Source organism: Boleophthalmus pectinirostris, unplaced genomic scaffold, assembly GCF_026225935.1.
Source record: "Boleophthalmus pectinirostris isolate CB_2022bp ecotype Guang Dong unplaced genomic scaffold, ASM2622593v1 HiC_scaffold_22, whole genome shotgun sequence".
Lineage (NCBI taxonomy): Eukaryota > Metazoa > Chordata > Actinopteri > Gobiiformes > Gobiidae > Boleophthalmus > Boleophthalmus pectinirostris.
The window spans coordinates 38,673,318-38,687,934 of NW_026571190.1; the positions used below are offsets into that span (position 1 = coordinate 38,673,318).

The 14,617-nt window shown below is 39.7% G+C and overlaps 1 protein-coding gene across 1 annotated transcript in view; it reads left to right on the forward strand.

The window, feature by feature from the left end:
- Positions 1–14,617, forward strand: part of dclk2a (doublecortin-like kinase 2a) — a 106,344-nt gene that overhangs the window by 56,431 nt on the left and 35,296 nt on the right. The window contains exons 3-4 of the mRNA XM_055158510.1: positions 5,883–6,012; positions 13,481–13,579. Coding sequence (XP_055014485.1) covers positions 5,883–6,012; positions 13,481–13,579 — 229 coding nt within the window. The remainder of the gene's footprint in view (positions 1–5,882; positions 6,013–13,480; positions 13,580–14,617) is intronic.

Genomic DNA, 14,617 nt, shown 5'->3' on the forward strand with positions numbered 1-14,617 from the left:
TAAAAGGTGCACAAATCAGCTCATCTGTTGTAGTTCCAGCTAAGTTCTAAATGCTTTATGGTTGGATTATGTTAAAACAAAACTCAGATTAAAGTCTAACTTGAGTAACAGAGCTTCAGACGGTTATTTCAAACCTGCACGTACAATAAATATAACAACATAAGAGTACAAATGCAGATACAAACATGCAGATTTGAAAAGGGGATGTACGGAGTAAGAAAGCTTTCAGAAGTATTTGTGTGCATAGGATAGAAATCTGTGCGTATTTGGCTGAAGTTGAGCATAAAATAAATATTTGTAAACTCTCGAATGGGTTCAGTCGGACGTAAAATGTGTTGTGTGTATTTTATCTATCAGAATATGAACTGAAAAGTTACGACGTCAAGAATTACAGTTCAGTCAGTCCTGGTTTTGTCCTCCTTAGTCCTCCTGGTTTAGTCCTGGTTCAGTCCGTACGCGGGGCAAAAGTCCGGGATCTTGATTGGTGTTTTTTCTGCTCAATAAATAATGTATAAATAATAATAAATAAGTGATGACGTATTTTTGAGTCGAGTCGTGTCTGTGAATTCGTATTCGTACTGAAGAAAGCGTAATCATACGTTTTCATTTCATGATTTTAATGGCGCCACCTAGTGCCTCCGCTCAATTTCATTTCTCTCTTGTGACTAGGTCAGCTTTTTAAAACTGAACCAGGCTCCTAGTTCTTTTGATAATCTGTTCCACAGATTAACTCCACGCACTGAGATGCACATTGACTTTAAAGTAGTACATTTCGGCTGAGACTTTTTAAAATTATCTCTAAGTTTGTAGTTATGAGCATTTTGATCTTGAACTAAATCATTTAAATTAGCTGGAAGAGAGTTGATAGATGCTCTGAACTAGGGATGGGCATTTGATGAAATTTTCTTAATCGATCGTCAGAAGAATTAATGATCAATTATCGATTAATCATTAATGTTTTTATATTAAAATGATCATCATTATTATTACTATTTGCACTACTAATCTGCATAAATAAATTCAAGTTTACGACAAATAAACCGTAACGACTCTAGAGCCACATCAGCCCGTTTGACATTATAATGTGTTTAATTCAGTTTTGTTCAAATCTCACAGAAACTAAACTTAAAACCGCATCACTAATTTGTATAAACTAAGCGAAGATAAAACTCCAGCTCTTGTGTCGCTGATGTGGTTCAATTTCTGTCGGATTAAAAGACATGACTCAGGTGAATACAGGTTAGTGTGACCAGATTTGTGTTTGTCAAAACCAGGACAGCGTACGGGGGGAGGGGGGCGGGGCCTCGTCATCCACATTGAGCGACTCTCACCTGGTAAAACTTTTTCCCACTGGACACAGAAACATATGTGCTGCTTTATACACTGTGCACATGGACTCACACTTGTCCCGAACGCAACGGAAAGTGTGGAATTTCTTGTACAAATCATCGTTAAATCCACATTTGTGCTTCGGTTCGTTACAGACTGACCCACTGTTTGTGTCTCGCTCCTTCTGATGCAGAGACACATGTACACACCTGTTTGGTCACAACACACACAACAACCTACATTCAGTTTGTCGATTAAAATGAACGTAATCGATGAAATTCTTAATGATCAATTATCGATTAATCGACTAATCATGCCCATCCCTACTCTGAACATAATATGAGCTGTTTTAAAGTTTGCCACATCATGAAGTCTTAAGTCTGATCATGTTTAAAAACAGCGCAGTGCCTACAGTTAGCATCACACCAGGGAACGTGGATGACATCAGCTGCAGAGTATCAGTGCTGTAGGTAATACCTCATAGTCGCAGGAGGTGGGATAAGCCTGATAAGCCTTTTCCTCTCCTCTCCCCTTAGGCTTGTCCTCCCACACACACACACACACACACACACACACACACACACACACACACAAACACACACCGGGGCAGACTGCAGAGCTCGTCTCCTCAGGTGCACGTGGGTGTGAGAGGAGCAGAGCTGCAGAGACTCCAGTGAAAATGCAAAACAAATGTCCCTCCTGCAGCAGAACTGTGCTCCCATGACTCTGCACTCTTCAGTCTTCAGTCACGTGAGCACAGCCACGAAAGCCTCACATTATTTTCTCATTTTTATATTTCCCAGAGCACAGAAAATACTGCGTGTTCATTATCCATTGTCCTAAAGTTTCTAAATCTACAAAATCAGCTCAACTGTGATAAATGGGCTGCACTTCCAAAGCTGCTCTGCTCTGGGGCACCTTTATTGTGTCAAATAAAATATGTAAAAACAAGTGGCCTTTGTTTTGGTTTTTTTGAGGTCTTCTGCTGTGTTCAGACCGTGACACTGGGGCATTGGGGGTGACATGTCAGGTCTATGGGGACGTGCGTCTAAGCTGGATCATTGTTTACCTCCCCCATCAAACGCACACCTGCACAAAACACTTTGTCAATCGTTTGTGCTTTGTTTGTGCTGTTTTAGTTTTTGAGATATTAACAATTCTTTCGTAAGTCATATAGGGGTCAGCCAGCCCTCCAGGAAACCAAAATCAAAATCCTGTCATTCGTTTGTGCCGTTTTGTGCTGCAAAAATGTTTCATTTTTGTGTTTATGGATCTTAAGATATTATCAGTTTTATTTTCGGTCGATGACGTCGTCCAGCTCCTCAAAATGTTCAAGAACCTCAAAACAGGCAGAAAATTATACGAAACGATTGTATTTCATTTGTGCTGTGACATTTTTCAGTTTTGCAAATATATTTCTAAAATTATTGATTATTATTTTTGCGTAAATTATATGACGTTGTTTCTGTTCAGCTGACAGTGGGAAACTCTGCAAAACTAGTGAAGATAAACAAACTCAGGCTGTGGAAAAGTTTGTGTTATTATATGAATGAAAAGCAAGTTACTAAAGACTGATACAGACTTTTCCACCTCCTGAGGTCGTTTCTCTTCACTAGTTTTGCGGAGTTTTGCTAAAGCCGCGTCCGTCAGCTGAGCAGAAATAACGTCATATAATCTCCGCAAAAATAATTAATCATTTTAGAAATATACTTGCATAAAATGAAAACACAGCACAAACGAAGTGCAAATGTTTCGCATAATTTTCTGCCTGTTTTGAGGTCATTTAACATTTTGAAGGGCTGGATGACTGGCCAATGTGGCGCCACCTAGTGCCTCCACTCAATTTCTCTACAGCGACTAGGTCAGGAATCTGAATACAAGAACCTCGGAAGTTGTAGTCCGTCCAACGACCAATCAGTGAAAAGCACAACAGTAAACAAAGCGTCAAGATGGATGTAGATGAAGACAGACATTCTGTGTTGGCAACGATTCCCGAGATCGAGGATTTAAAGCCGGAACAAAGAGAATGTTTGCTGAATCAAGGGGAAACATGCTATAAAAGAATCGTTAACATCTCCAGAACTAAAGCAGCACAAACAAAACTTTTTGCAGCACAAAACGACACAAACAATTGACATAGTTTTTGTGTAGGTTTGTGTTTGATGGGGGGCCAACTTCACGCATGTACAAAATTTCGAGCGCTCACGTGGAGAGTACGAGCTTCCACAGTTCAAGTTTGAGGCTACGGTCTGAACGCAGTATTATGTTGGTGCCGTTTGATGCCGTTTAAGGATTCGGGTGGATACCTTCTTCAGACATACTATAAATACTTCAGGTTCAACTTTGTAAGAAATTTATTTTGTTAAAGGTTGTATGGAGGATTTTTTTTTGTTTCAAGTTGTCAATGATAGATTATAGAGGTGCAGTAGCCTTGTAATTATGATGACCAAAAAAAAGAGAATAAAAATTCATCAACTCTGGACGTGGTGGGGCTAAACATTTGCCAATAGATAACGACACTGCCTCGTTATCTGTGAGCTGACAGGCTGTCAATCAAACTCCCTACGTTTCTAGTGTAACTGACTTGCCTGCGCCGCCGGTACGTGGTTTACGTACGACTGTCACGCAGTCCACAGACGCAAGACGCACAGACGCTGTTTACTCCACCAACGCAACAGTTCTTAGCGGCTTTTTTTGACCTATATCTTCCTCGCAGTTCGCACAAAGTTTGTTGCAATGGCGACAAGAATCCAGGAGCAGTTCGCCGCAAAAGAAAGTCCGTTTTTGAGGTCGCTGAAAGAAGAAGACAAGGGGAAAAAGCAGCGAAGCCAAACTAAGGTGATTCTTGTAGATTCATTCCAGCGATGGCGCAACTGAAGCAGACGAAGAGTCTAAAGACTGAACCACTGGTCCACAAATTACTCCTGGACAGGAAACTTCTGCTTATTATGAAAACGTACTTTATTTCCAAGAGCTGGACAAACGTTTTTCAGGACACGAAAGCGATATCCTATGTCTGAAAACGTAATTTTCAAGGCAAAGAAAGAGTCCACTTGCTGCTGCGTGTTGTAGTTAGTTCATTCGCACGGAATCTCCGCGCACTCTTCTCTGCACCCCTTTCCTGCTCCTCTCCCCGCTGCCCGATCCACTCTTCCCCCTGCTCCTCACTTCTCCGGGCACGGAATCTCCGCGCACCCGCTCCCCTCTCCTCTCCTCTCTCCTCTCCCTCTCTCTCTCTCTCTCTCTCCTCTCTCTCCCCCTCTCCTCTCTCCTCTCTCCTCTCCTCTCTTCCCTGCTCCGCTCTTTCTCCCTGCTCCTCACTTCTCGTCCGCGAACGAAATGTCCGCGCACCCCCCCCCCCCTCCCCCGCTCCTCACTTCTCCGTCTTGCCTAACCAACACTGTAGTTAGTTGTTTACAAGTCATGTGCAGCACCGGCTGTAAACAAACCTGTTTCTGGCGTAAGGAGGAGGCGGGAGGAGGCGTTTCTACGTAGGAGCTGTAGGGGAGGGGGGGTGGTTTCACACATGCGCAACATTTGAAAAAGGACAAACAGTCGCTGGATTTCTCGTTCCTTGGAAAATCCTCTATACAACCTTTAAGTTTGCCACGTTGCATGTGAAAAAAATGATTGGATTTATATATAACCCAAGCTATTACCTAAAATAAGCTGACGTAGCCACATTATGCCTTGGGTTAGACTTTGTGTTTCTGACCACCACAAATCACTCCCACGTAACATAACAGGAAAACAAATATAGGATCTAACACTAATTCCCAGCTAAAAATGCTATATTTGCCCCGAAATAGCCACAATAATATTTTAAAGGTTGTATGGAGGATTTTTGTTTTGTTTCAGATTGTCAATGATTGGTTAAAATAACATTACAGAGATGCAGCAGCCTTGTAATTATATGACCAAAAAAAAAAAGAATGAAAATCTATCAAATGTGGATGTAGTGAGGCCAGATAAACATCAACCAATAGAAAACAAGGCTACCTCATTTTCTATTGGCTGTTAGGTCGTCAATCAAATTCCCTACATTTCTCGTGTAACTGACTCGGCGGCGCGCTGGGATTACGTGGTTTATGCGGCGGTTCTTAGAGACTTTTTCAAACTGTAGCTTCATCGCAATTCGCACAAAGTTTGTTGCGACGGCGGACGAGAATCCAGGACCAGTTCGCCGCGAAAAGAAAGTCAGTTTTCGAGATCGCTGAAAGAAGAAGAGAAGAGGAAAAGGAGCAAAGACAAACTGAGGCGATTCTTGGAGACCCCTTCCAGCGATGGTGCGACTCAAGTAGACGACGGTCGCTGAATTTGTTTCTAGACCGGTCACTTCGACTGTAATTCCGAACGCCCACTGGCTGTAAACGTGTGATTTCTAGAGTAAGGAGGCGGGAGGAGATGTTTCTACTGAGGGAGCTGTGGAGGAGGAACATTTGAAAAAGAACTGTCGCTGTAGTTCTCTTCCCTTAAAAAAAATCCTCTATACAACCTTTAACTGTTATGTTGATTCTTCAGTAGTTAAATGTCCTCTCCTGTCTTGTCTTCAGATCACGTGCCTCCAGGATTTCTTCGGAGAGGACGATGTCTTCATAGCGTGTGGTCCAGAGAAGTTCCGTTACGCCCAGGACGACTTTGTGTTGGACCAGAGTGGTAAGACCGGCAGAGGCTTTGTGACCGGTACGACAATCTCCATCTCTAACCACACACACACACACACACACTGTATCTGAGCAACATGTGTCTTACCTCATGTGTTTGTCTTTGTGTTTGTCTGTGTGGAGAAATGTTTTATTACATCATTAAAGGTGCATTACGTAACTTTTGCCTGGGAATAGTCCACAGTATGGCATTCAAGAGCCCATATTACACTATTTTCTCACTATTATTTCACTATTATCTATGTTATAATGTTGTGTCCTCATCACAAACACACCTGGAGTCACACAGTTTATATTAACACACAAACCTTGCATATTGAGGCTCGCTTCTTCTCAAAACGGTCTGTTCCACCTTGTGATGTCATGTGCTAATCAAGGTTCCCGCTCTTTTTCACTGATAAAATTTCAAAACTGTTTCGTGACTTTTTGATGACCTAAAGTGAATTTTCCATGACTTTACGGCAAAGGTGGGACCAAGTCTTTGTTTTGCAAGTCTCAAGTAAGTCTCAAGTCTTTGACCTCAAGTCTGAGTCAAGTCCCAATCAAATACAGGCAAGTCCAAGTTAAGTCCAAGTCGTCTGCTTTGAGCTTCAAGTCATTTCAAGTCTTAAAACCAAAGTATCAAAGATTTTTGCAATTTATATGAATTTTTAAATTTGTACTTTAAAAAATCATAGTATATTTGTATTTGAAAATGTATAGATTATATAAGAGTTGTAAAATTTAATTTAGTAAATTTTTCGTTTTAAATGTCTTGAACAAGATCTTAGTGTGAATCATTATAGTCAAAATAGAAAAAAATTCTGATTTAAAAGTGCTTCTCAAGTCTTCTCAAGTCATAGCCCTCAAGTCCAAGTCAAGTCCCAAGTCTTAGTCCATTTTATCAAGTCAAGTCTCAAATCCTAAAAATAGTGATCCAAGTCACGACTTGCAAGTCCCCACATCTGTTATACGGCACCTACATGCTTAAAACTGATCAAACTTTCAGAACTAAATATGAAATGTTAATCTTTTCCACTCACCTTATGGTTTGGTTTTATAGTTTTTTAACATTCAAAATCCTGTCAGTGCATTTATTGTCGTCTCTTTTAAACAAAAGGTGCAGACTTTCAGAAATAATCTTAATATTCTAATGAAAACTTAACAGAACTCTGTAATTGCATGAAAGAGATACTAAAATTCCATGATTTTTTTCCAGGATTTCCATGACCGTGAGAACCCTGGGTCATACAGGAAGTGCTTCTTTGTGGTTTTAAACTCACCTTCACTGGAATCATTTAGTTGTTTTCAGCCCTGGAATTGCCAATCTCCAATAAACAAAACGTAAAAGGAGCTGTTAACTTGAAGACTACAGTTTCATGACATCACAAGGTGGAACAGAGCATTTTGAGCTTTGAAGATGCAGACAAACTAAAAATAAACACAACTCCATGTATTTTTTTGATGAGGTAAATTTTGTGTAATAAAACTTGAAAAACATGCTTTCTAACTGTACCCTCTTCAGCTAGATACGTTTAATGCCATGCTGTGGAATATTCCAAGCAAAGCAATAACATCTTCATGGAGACAATCAGGTACAGGACCCCACACCAGAGAAAATAACTTTAACATAAGCCAGTGTTTTGCCCATAATTAATATAAAAAACTGGCCAGTAGAATGTTATGCCATCATCTGAAAACCATTTCCAAAAAATTTTTACTATAATGAAAACAAAAAAAAATAATAATAATAAATAGCTGCTACTAAATTCAATAATATAATAATATAAACATTTAATAATATAATAATAAATCTCTGATATAAAAATTGGGATAAAGAACACAACAACAGTAAGCAATGCTGGTAGCGCTACCTCAGATCATTAGTGTTTTTCCGTATTTTCTGTTGTCATGTTCTCATTTTGTTTCTTTCGGTATTTTCTATAAAATGTGTCTACAATATGAGTTTTGTTGTTTAACTCTGTCAAATTTAGGCGTTTTCAAATACGAGTTCCTCAAGTGTTGATCCAGAGCTGGAAATCTTTGCAGGAAGGAAGTTTATTTTTATCATAAGTATTGACATCCTGTTGAAATCCCAGTTGTTTTTGCAGGTTTGCTCGCAACACTTTTTTTTTTTTTTTTCAACAAGACAAGGAGTGAACATACAGTTAATGCAATACATGAAACAAAACACCTTCACGTAACAAAAGAAGATTCAAGAAATTAACTGCAAGAAATGTAAACAAATAAAATCAGGGGTTTGGTCTCAACTCTGCGGCTCATCCTAAAAACTGTGCTAACATTCTCTTGTGTTCGAGACATGAAAACTGACCTTCACCTCGAGAAAGTGCAATGGAACGAACAAACAAATCAGGGTTCTGAAACACAAACTCGGGCTAGTTCGGTGCAGACTGAGTCGGTTGGATTTACGTCACAGCAAAAATGTCGGCGCACACAGTAAACAGGGAGAACTCTTTTCCTCATTTTGATTTGTTAAGTTGTGTTTGTGTAGAGAAAGTGTCTTCTAAAAACTTTGTAGTGACATCTAGGCTACGTTCAGACCGCAGCCTGAAGTGACCCAAATCCGATTTTTTCGCCCCTGTGCTCCTGTATCTGATCTTTTATTAACAGTCTGAATGACACAGATCTGTTTTTTTCAAATGCGACTCAAAACACTTGGATATGTGCTCTTAAAACCGGTACATATCTGATCTTTTGACGTGCGACTTCAGTCTGAACGGTCAGGTCACATTCATCCCACCTACACGTCAGGCTCGGAGTCTCGTCAATGGAAGGAACGTGAGGTTAGCGAGTTTATCCATATTTGGGGGAATCGCTGTATTCAGGACAAATTGGAGGGGTCTTATCAGAACTAGGCGGATTTTGAAATGGTTGCCAAAGAAATGTCCGAGCGCGGCTACAGGCATCCTGGCTCCAATGTCAACAAAAAACTAAAGAACCTTCGAGTCAAATACAAGGAGGATAAAGACTCAAACAAATGAAGCGGCCTTGGTCCTGTAACCTGTGAGTCAGGCCCAGCGTTTAGGCGACTTCCGTAAACACTGAACACGCTCGCTGTGTGTGACGTCGCATGTGGGACACTTTTGGGGCGTTTAAAGTTCACACTGGAGATTACATACAAGTTGCATTTAATTGGAAATGTGAACGACCTCGCAAAAAAATTAAGCCCTGCAGTCTGAACGTAGCTTTAGACATTATTTCACCTCATTTAACAGTAGACACAAGTTTTTTTCTAAACATGTAAAAGTCAAACTGCTGTAATTGAGTCGCCGACAGCTAATGTTGGCAAACAGACTCTATTTATTAGCAGGAGTTGTGATACCTGACGTTAACTCCCTCAGGGCTCAGTCTGAGGGTTGACTTCTTTGAGATTTGAACGTAGCCCTGGCAGTGTTGGGGAGTAACAGATTACATGTACCGGAGTTACATAATCAGAGTACAAATTATGAGTAACTGTATTCAGTTACAGTTACTGTTTTAATGAGTGGTAATTGTGGTAATTGGATTACAGTTACTTTGTTGAAATAAATGGATTACACAGCGGTATTTTCATGTTTTCACATTTTGGGCTATTCCCTTTTTTTTGTTTGTTTTTTTGTTTGTTTAGTAATTCCACTCATTGCCGGACACTAAACAAGGTCTTAAACCAGGTCTAAACCAGGACAAAAACCAGGTCTAAACCTGGTCTAAACCTGGTCTAAACCAGGACTAAAACCAGGTCCAAACCAGGACTAAAACCAAGACTAAAACCAGGTCTAAACCAGGACTAAAACCAGGTCTAAACCAGGTCCAAACCTGGACTAAAACCAGGTCGAAACCAGGATTTAACAGGACTAAATCCTGCTGTGTGGACGTGTCTCCTCGTCTTCTATCAATAATATTTTTCATTTGGTTAAGTAAAGTCTGGACTTTTTATTTTCTTTTATCAGACAAAACATCTCATTTGAAGATGTCCTCGTCTTTGCTTCTCTACAGCAAATCAAGTAATCCAAAGTATTCAGATTACATTACTCACTTTAAGTAATTTAATGGATTACGTTACACACTACATTTTGGGGTATGTAATCTGTAATCTGTAGGGGATTACATTTTAAAAGTCACCTTCCCAAGAATGAACCCTAATGAGTTATATGTAGCCTGCCCCAAATGTCGTTCTACAGACTGTATCTTATATGATAAACGAGAAAACGTTTTTGTTTACATTCGGCTTTTCCACACGTGCGCAGTGGCTGGTCGGCAAAAACTCAGTCGGGCCGCTCGTTTGTGTTGACATTTCCATTGTGTATGTCTGTCTTGTCATGTCACTCGTCTTATTTTGAAGTGGGTTTCGCATTTAATTGTTTTGACATGACTTCATTATCTTACTCTAAGTCACTGAAAGTTGAGGATCAAAAACGTTACTTTGAAATGTTAAAACTCGCCGATAACTGTTGACGACGTTGATATTGACTTGTTGATATGGACGCTTTTTGCCTACCAAAATGGCTGAAGTGACATGTGTTGTTTTTTTATTTCGTATTCATAAGCGAACAAATTAAACATTAAACTTTCTCAAGTGCCAATATTTTCCCCAACTTTTACTATGGAATGCTTTTACAACTGATGTCGGGAGAACTGACTTGGATTTATCAGCTACCAACATTCAATAGAAGGTGACAAAACAGTGCTAACGATGCTAACGATGCTAACGGTGCTAACGATGCTAACGGTGCTAACGGTGCTAACGATGCTAACGGTGCTAACTATGCTAACGGTACCCTGTTAACGCTGTTATCTCAAAATTTCACTCAAACATAGATCATCTTTGCTCATTCTGTCACAGCGTTGAAGAAATGGTCACCCATATGTTTTAGGAACGCTCATACACTCAAATCTTTTGGAATGACATATTTTTGTTAGTGAATACAAAGCTTGATACAAACCTAAAATTTTAATATAAAACATGTTCTCTTTGGCGTCTTTGAAAAAGATATTCCTGCCAAAAAATATATGTGTTGAACTTAATCCTAATCCTATCAAAGTTTCATATTCATTGCTGTAAATTTTCTAGTCAGAAACCCAAATTTGTCGCGTTTCAGTCCCTCTTGTCCTCTTATATAAATTCTCTAAATTATTGCACGAATGCCAAAGCCTTGAAGACAAAAGCACTTTGTACGGAATTTGAAATATGAATGTATTTATTTGCTTTCCTACATTTGTACATGTATATCTATATATTTACACTGTGATGCATATGTGTGTTATTAATTGCGCTGATTGAGCCCTGTGAGCAGGTTACACCCTTATCGTCAGAAAGCCCACTAGTCAGAAAGCCCACTAGTCAGAAAGCCCACTAGTCAGAAAGCCCACTAGTCAGAAGGCCCTGTAGTGAGAAGGCCCACTAGTCACAAAGTAGGTCACTGTGACATAATGCAAGAATTGAAAAGAGCTATTACCCTAAGGCAGGGGTGTAAAACTCATTTTGGTCCGGGGGCCGTATCCAACCGACTTTGATTCCAAAGGGGCCGGATCAGAAAACTCATGGCAAATAAACCCCAAAAATAACAATAAGTTCAAATATTTGTGCAGAGAAATGGAAATCTATTACAGAAATCTTTTTTAATTGATGAAATCTTTCTTTTACAAAATATTATGAACAACCTGAAACTTTAAGAAAAATACAATTTCAACACAATGTTTTAACATGAACTTGTTTAACATCAACTTGTATGTAAATAGGAATAAGTCAAATTTTCTTGGAAAATCCTGCACTCAGCTCCACTTTTCTCATTTTTGACATTTTTCTGATGAGGGTGTCACGGTCAACAGTCAAAACGATCGTCCTTTAAGAGCGTTTGGAAAGAGACAAGTTCATTTGTGCTGCTCTGGTGGGAGGGGCCACGTACAGAGACGCTGGAGACGCTGCTATGATAAGCACTGCAGAAAATTAACAATATTTTAATAAAAAATAGAATTAAAATATTTTAGGAGAAAATCTGCCGAGGGCCAGACCCCTGTGCCCTAAGGTATCTAAAGACAATTATATGGACTCTGTAAGTCAAACAGTCTAGATTTGTCCAGCCATGGTTAACAGACAGACGGACGGATGGACGCCGGACAAAGGGTGATCGCATAAACTCAGCTTGAACTTACAGCTCACAAGCTGAGCTAAAAATGCCTTACAGTTGGTTCTTTTCAATACAACCAGGCGAGATACCCAGAACAGGAGCATTTTTATGACACGCCTAAATAGTACATATACTTTGAGCTGAGCTAAAAATGTCAAGGCCTCTTATTTTCAATTTGTTTGCAAAATTGGAAGTTCGTATAAAATTAATGTCTTTATGAAATTTGAGGTGAAAATTTGGAAAATACCCTACAAGATCTGTGGTCTACTGAAAACACTCCCTGAACATGGATTTTCTGACTAGAGGTTCTTCTGATGATAAGGCTGAGCCCCTGTGAGCATATGAACTCTTAAGCCTCCAGCAATGTTTTTGTTTATACCATTGTGTATAACATTGTATATTTGAAATAAAAACAAAAAAAAAAACACTACGCTAACGGTGCTAATGGTGCTAAGTAGGCTAACGGTGCTAAATGTGCTAACTGTAGCGGACATGTGGGAGACGGATGAGGTTTGACAGATCCAGACTTATGTCCTAGTTACTCTTTTGTGCTCCACTTTGAGAAGAGGCACACTGTTCTGCTGAGGCGACACAAAAGACAAAGCAGACGAAGCAAAATCACCAAAATACAGGCCTGTAAACAGACGTGGTAGAATAGCTAAAAGTTACACTCAACATTACTTCAGAATAAAATTACTCAAGTAGAAGTAAAAGAAATTGCTCAAGTAAGAGTAACTTAACTGGACATAACATTTAATTTATCATCCAAAATGTTTTATTATATATTTATTTATTTTTATATATATTTATATTACATTAAAGGTGCATTATGTAACTTTTCTTTCGGAGGACCTGTAAAAAGTTTATCGTCATGTAGGTGTTATTGCTTTGCCTGAAATGTTTCACAGTGTGATAATAAACCTTTCTGTCGTCATGGAGACCAAACCAGACCAAGTTACGGGTCAGATCTGCGGAGAGGCGACGCCGCTCACAGTCAGAACGTCTGTTTTTCTAGCTATTTTTGATTTTTTTAAACTGCCTAGAATGGAATAAATATAAAGTACTGTAGAGCTGTTTAAAGTCACACTGTGGAACATTCCAGGCAGAGCAATGACGTATCCATACAAACAACCAAACACTCCCGACACTCAGTCCTGGTTAAGTTCTGGTTTAGTCCTGCTTTAGACCTGCCTTAGACCTGCTTTAGTCCTATGACATATCATGTAAAGAGGCAGAATAACAATAAATCACATAACAATAACAGAATAACAATAATCATTCTTACACATTTTTGTTGGGTTGTTAAAAAGTAGAGTTCTTGATTCAGTTCAGACTCTTGTCTAACGTGTTGATTTCTTCTTCTCGTGTGTGTTTCCTCAGAGTGCAGAGTGCTCAAGTCGTCTTCACACAGCCGCTCCGCGACTCCAAACCGCACCAAGAGCCCGGGGCCCACACGGAGAAGCAAGTCCCCCTCGTCTGGTACAACACAATACACGGTTTTATTAACACTTTCCCCCTTGGACGCCGACTAGGAACAACCCATACATATATTACCAGGGCTTCCACGAGTGATTATAAATGATTTTACAGCAGTTTTGTAGCAGTTCTGTCATACATCTTATCTTGAAAAAAAAAAAAGGACTAGCCTGAGCAACATCCAGATTTCGGGACAATTTTGGTTCATAATCGAGTATAAAATCTGCGAGAGTTTGTTGAACTATCGCAGGACTCCATACAGATACATCACCGGCATTCACACTTTTTGTAAATTTCACTCTCTGAAATTCTGTTGCTATCGCTGTTTTCCACTTTATAATCAACCTCATCATCATCTGAAATCTATAAAAGTCACTTTCTCTAAACTTATCCATAAAATACGTCCGCTCCTCATTATTTCTAAAACTGTGCGCCGCAGTCTTTCCATTGCACGTGTTTCGTGTTGTGTTTTTTCGAAAGCTACAATCGTTACTACTTAAATTCAGAAAAAAATCGGCGAAAACATATCCTTGAATCCTATTGGTCAGTCTAGTATTGGTTGTAGTGGCCCCTGCCTATCGCAGCCTTTGTTTACATGTGAAAAACTGAGCCGTTTCTAAGGCTGTGTTCAGACTGCAGCCTGAAGTGACCCAAATCCGATTTTTTGGCTTCTATGTTCCTGTATCTGATCTTTTAATGACAGTCTGAACGACACAGATCCGAATTTTTTCAAATGTGACCCAGGACACTTGGATATGTGCTCCTGAAACCGATACATATCTGATCTTTTGACATGTGACTTCAGTGTGAACGGCCAAAGTGCATTCATCCACCTACACGTTATCAACAAGACACAAACGTCACTATTCTGCGCTGAAGTAGGCGAAAATTGTTAATGAACTCCATGTCACTGAAGTGAAGCACATCACCACTCACCACTCTTGGCTCCGTCTCCACATCCACATGTTCCTTTCAATGGACGTCGCTGCCGCTGCCCCACAAAACACCACGACCAAAAACCTCGTCCTTCTCCTTCTCAAT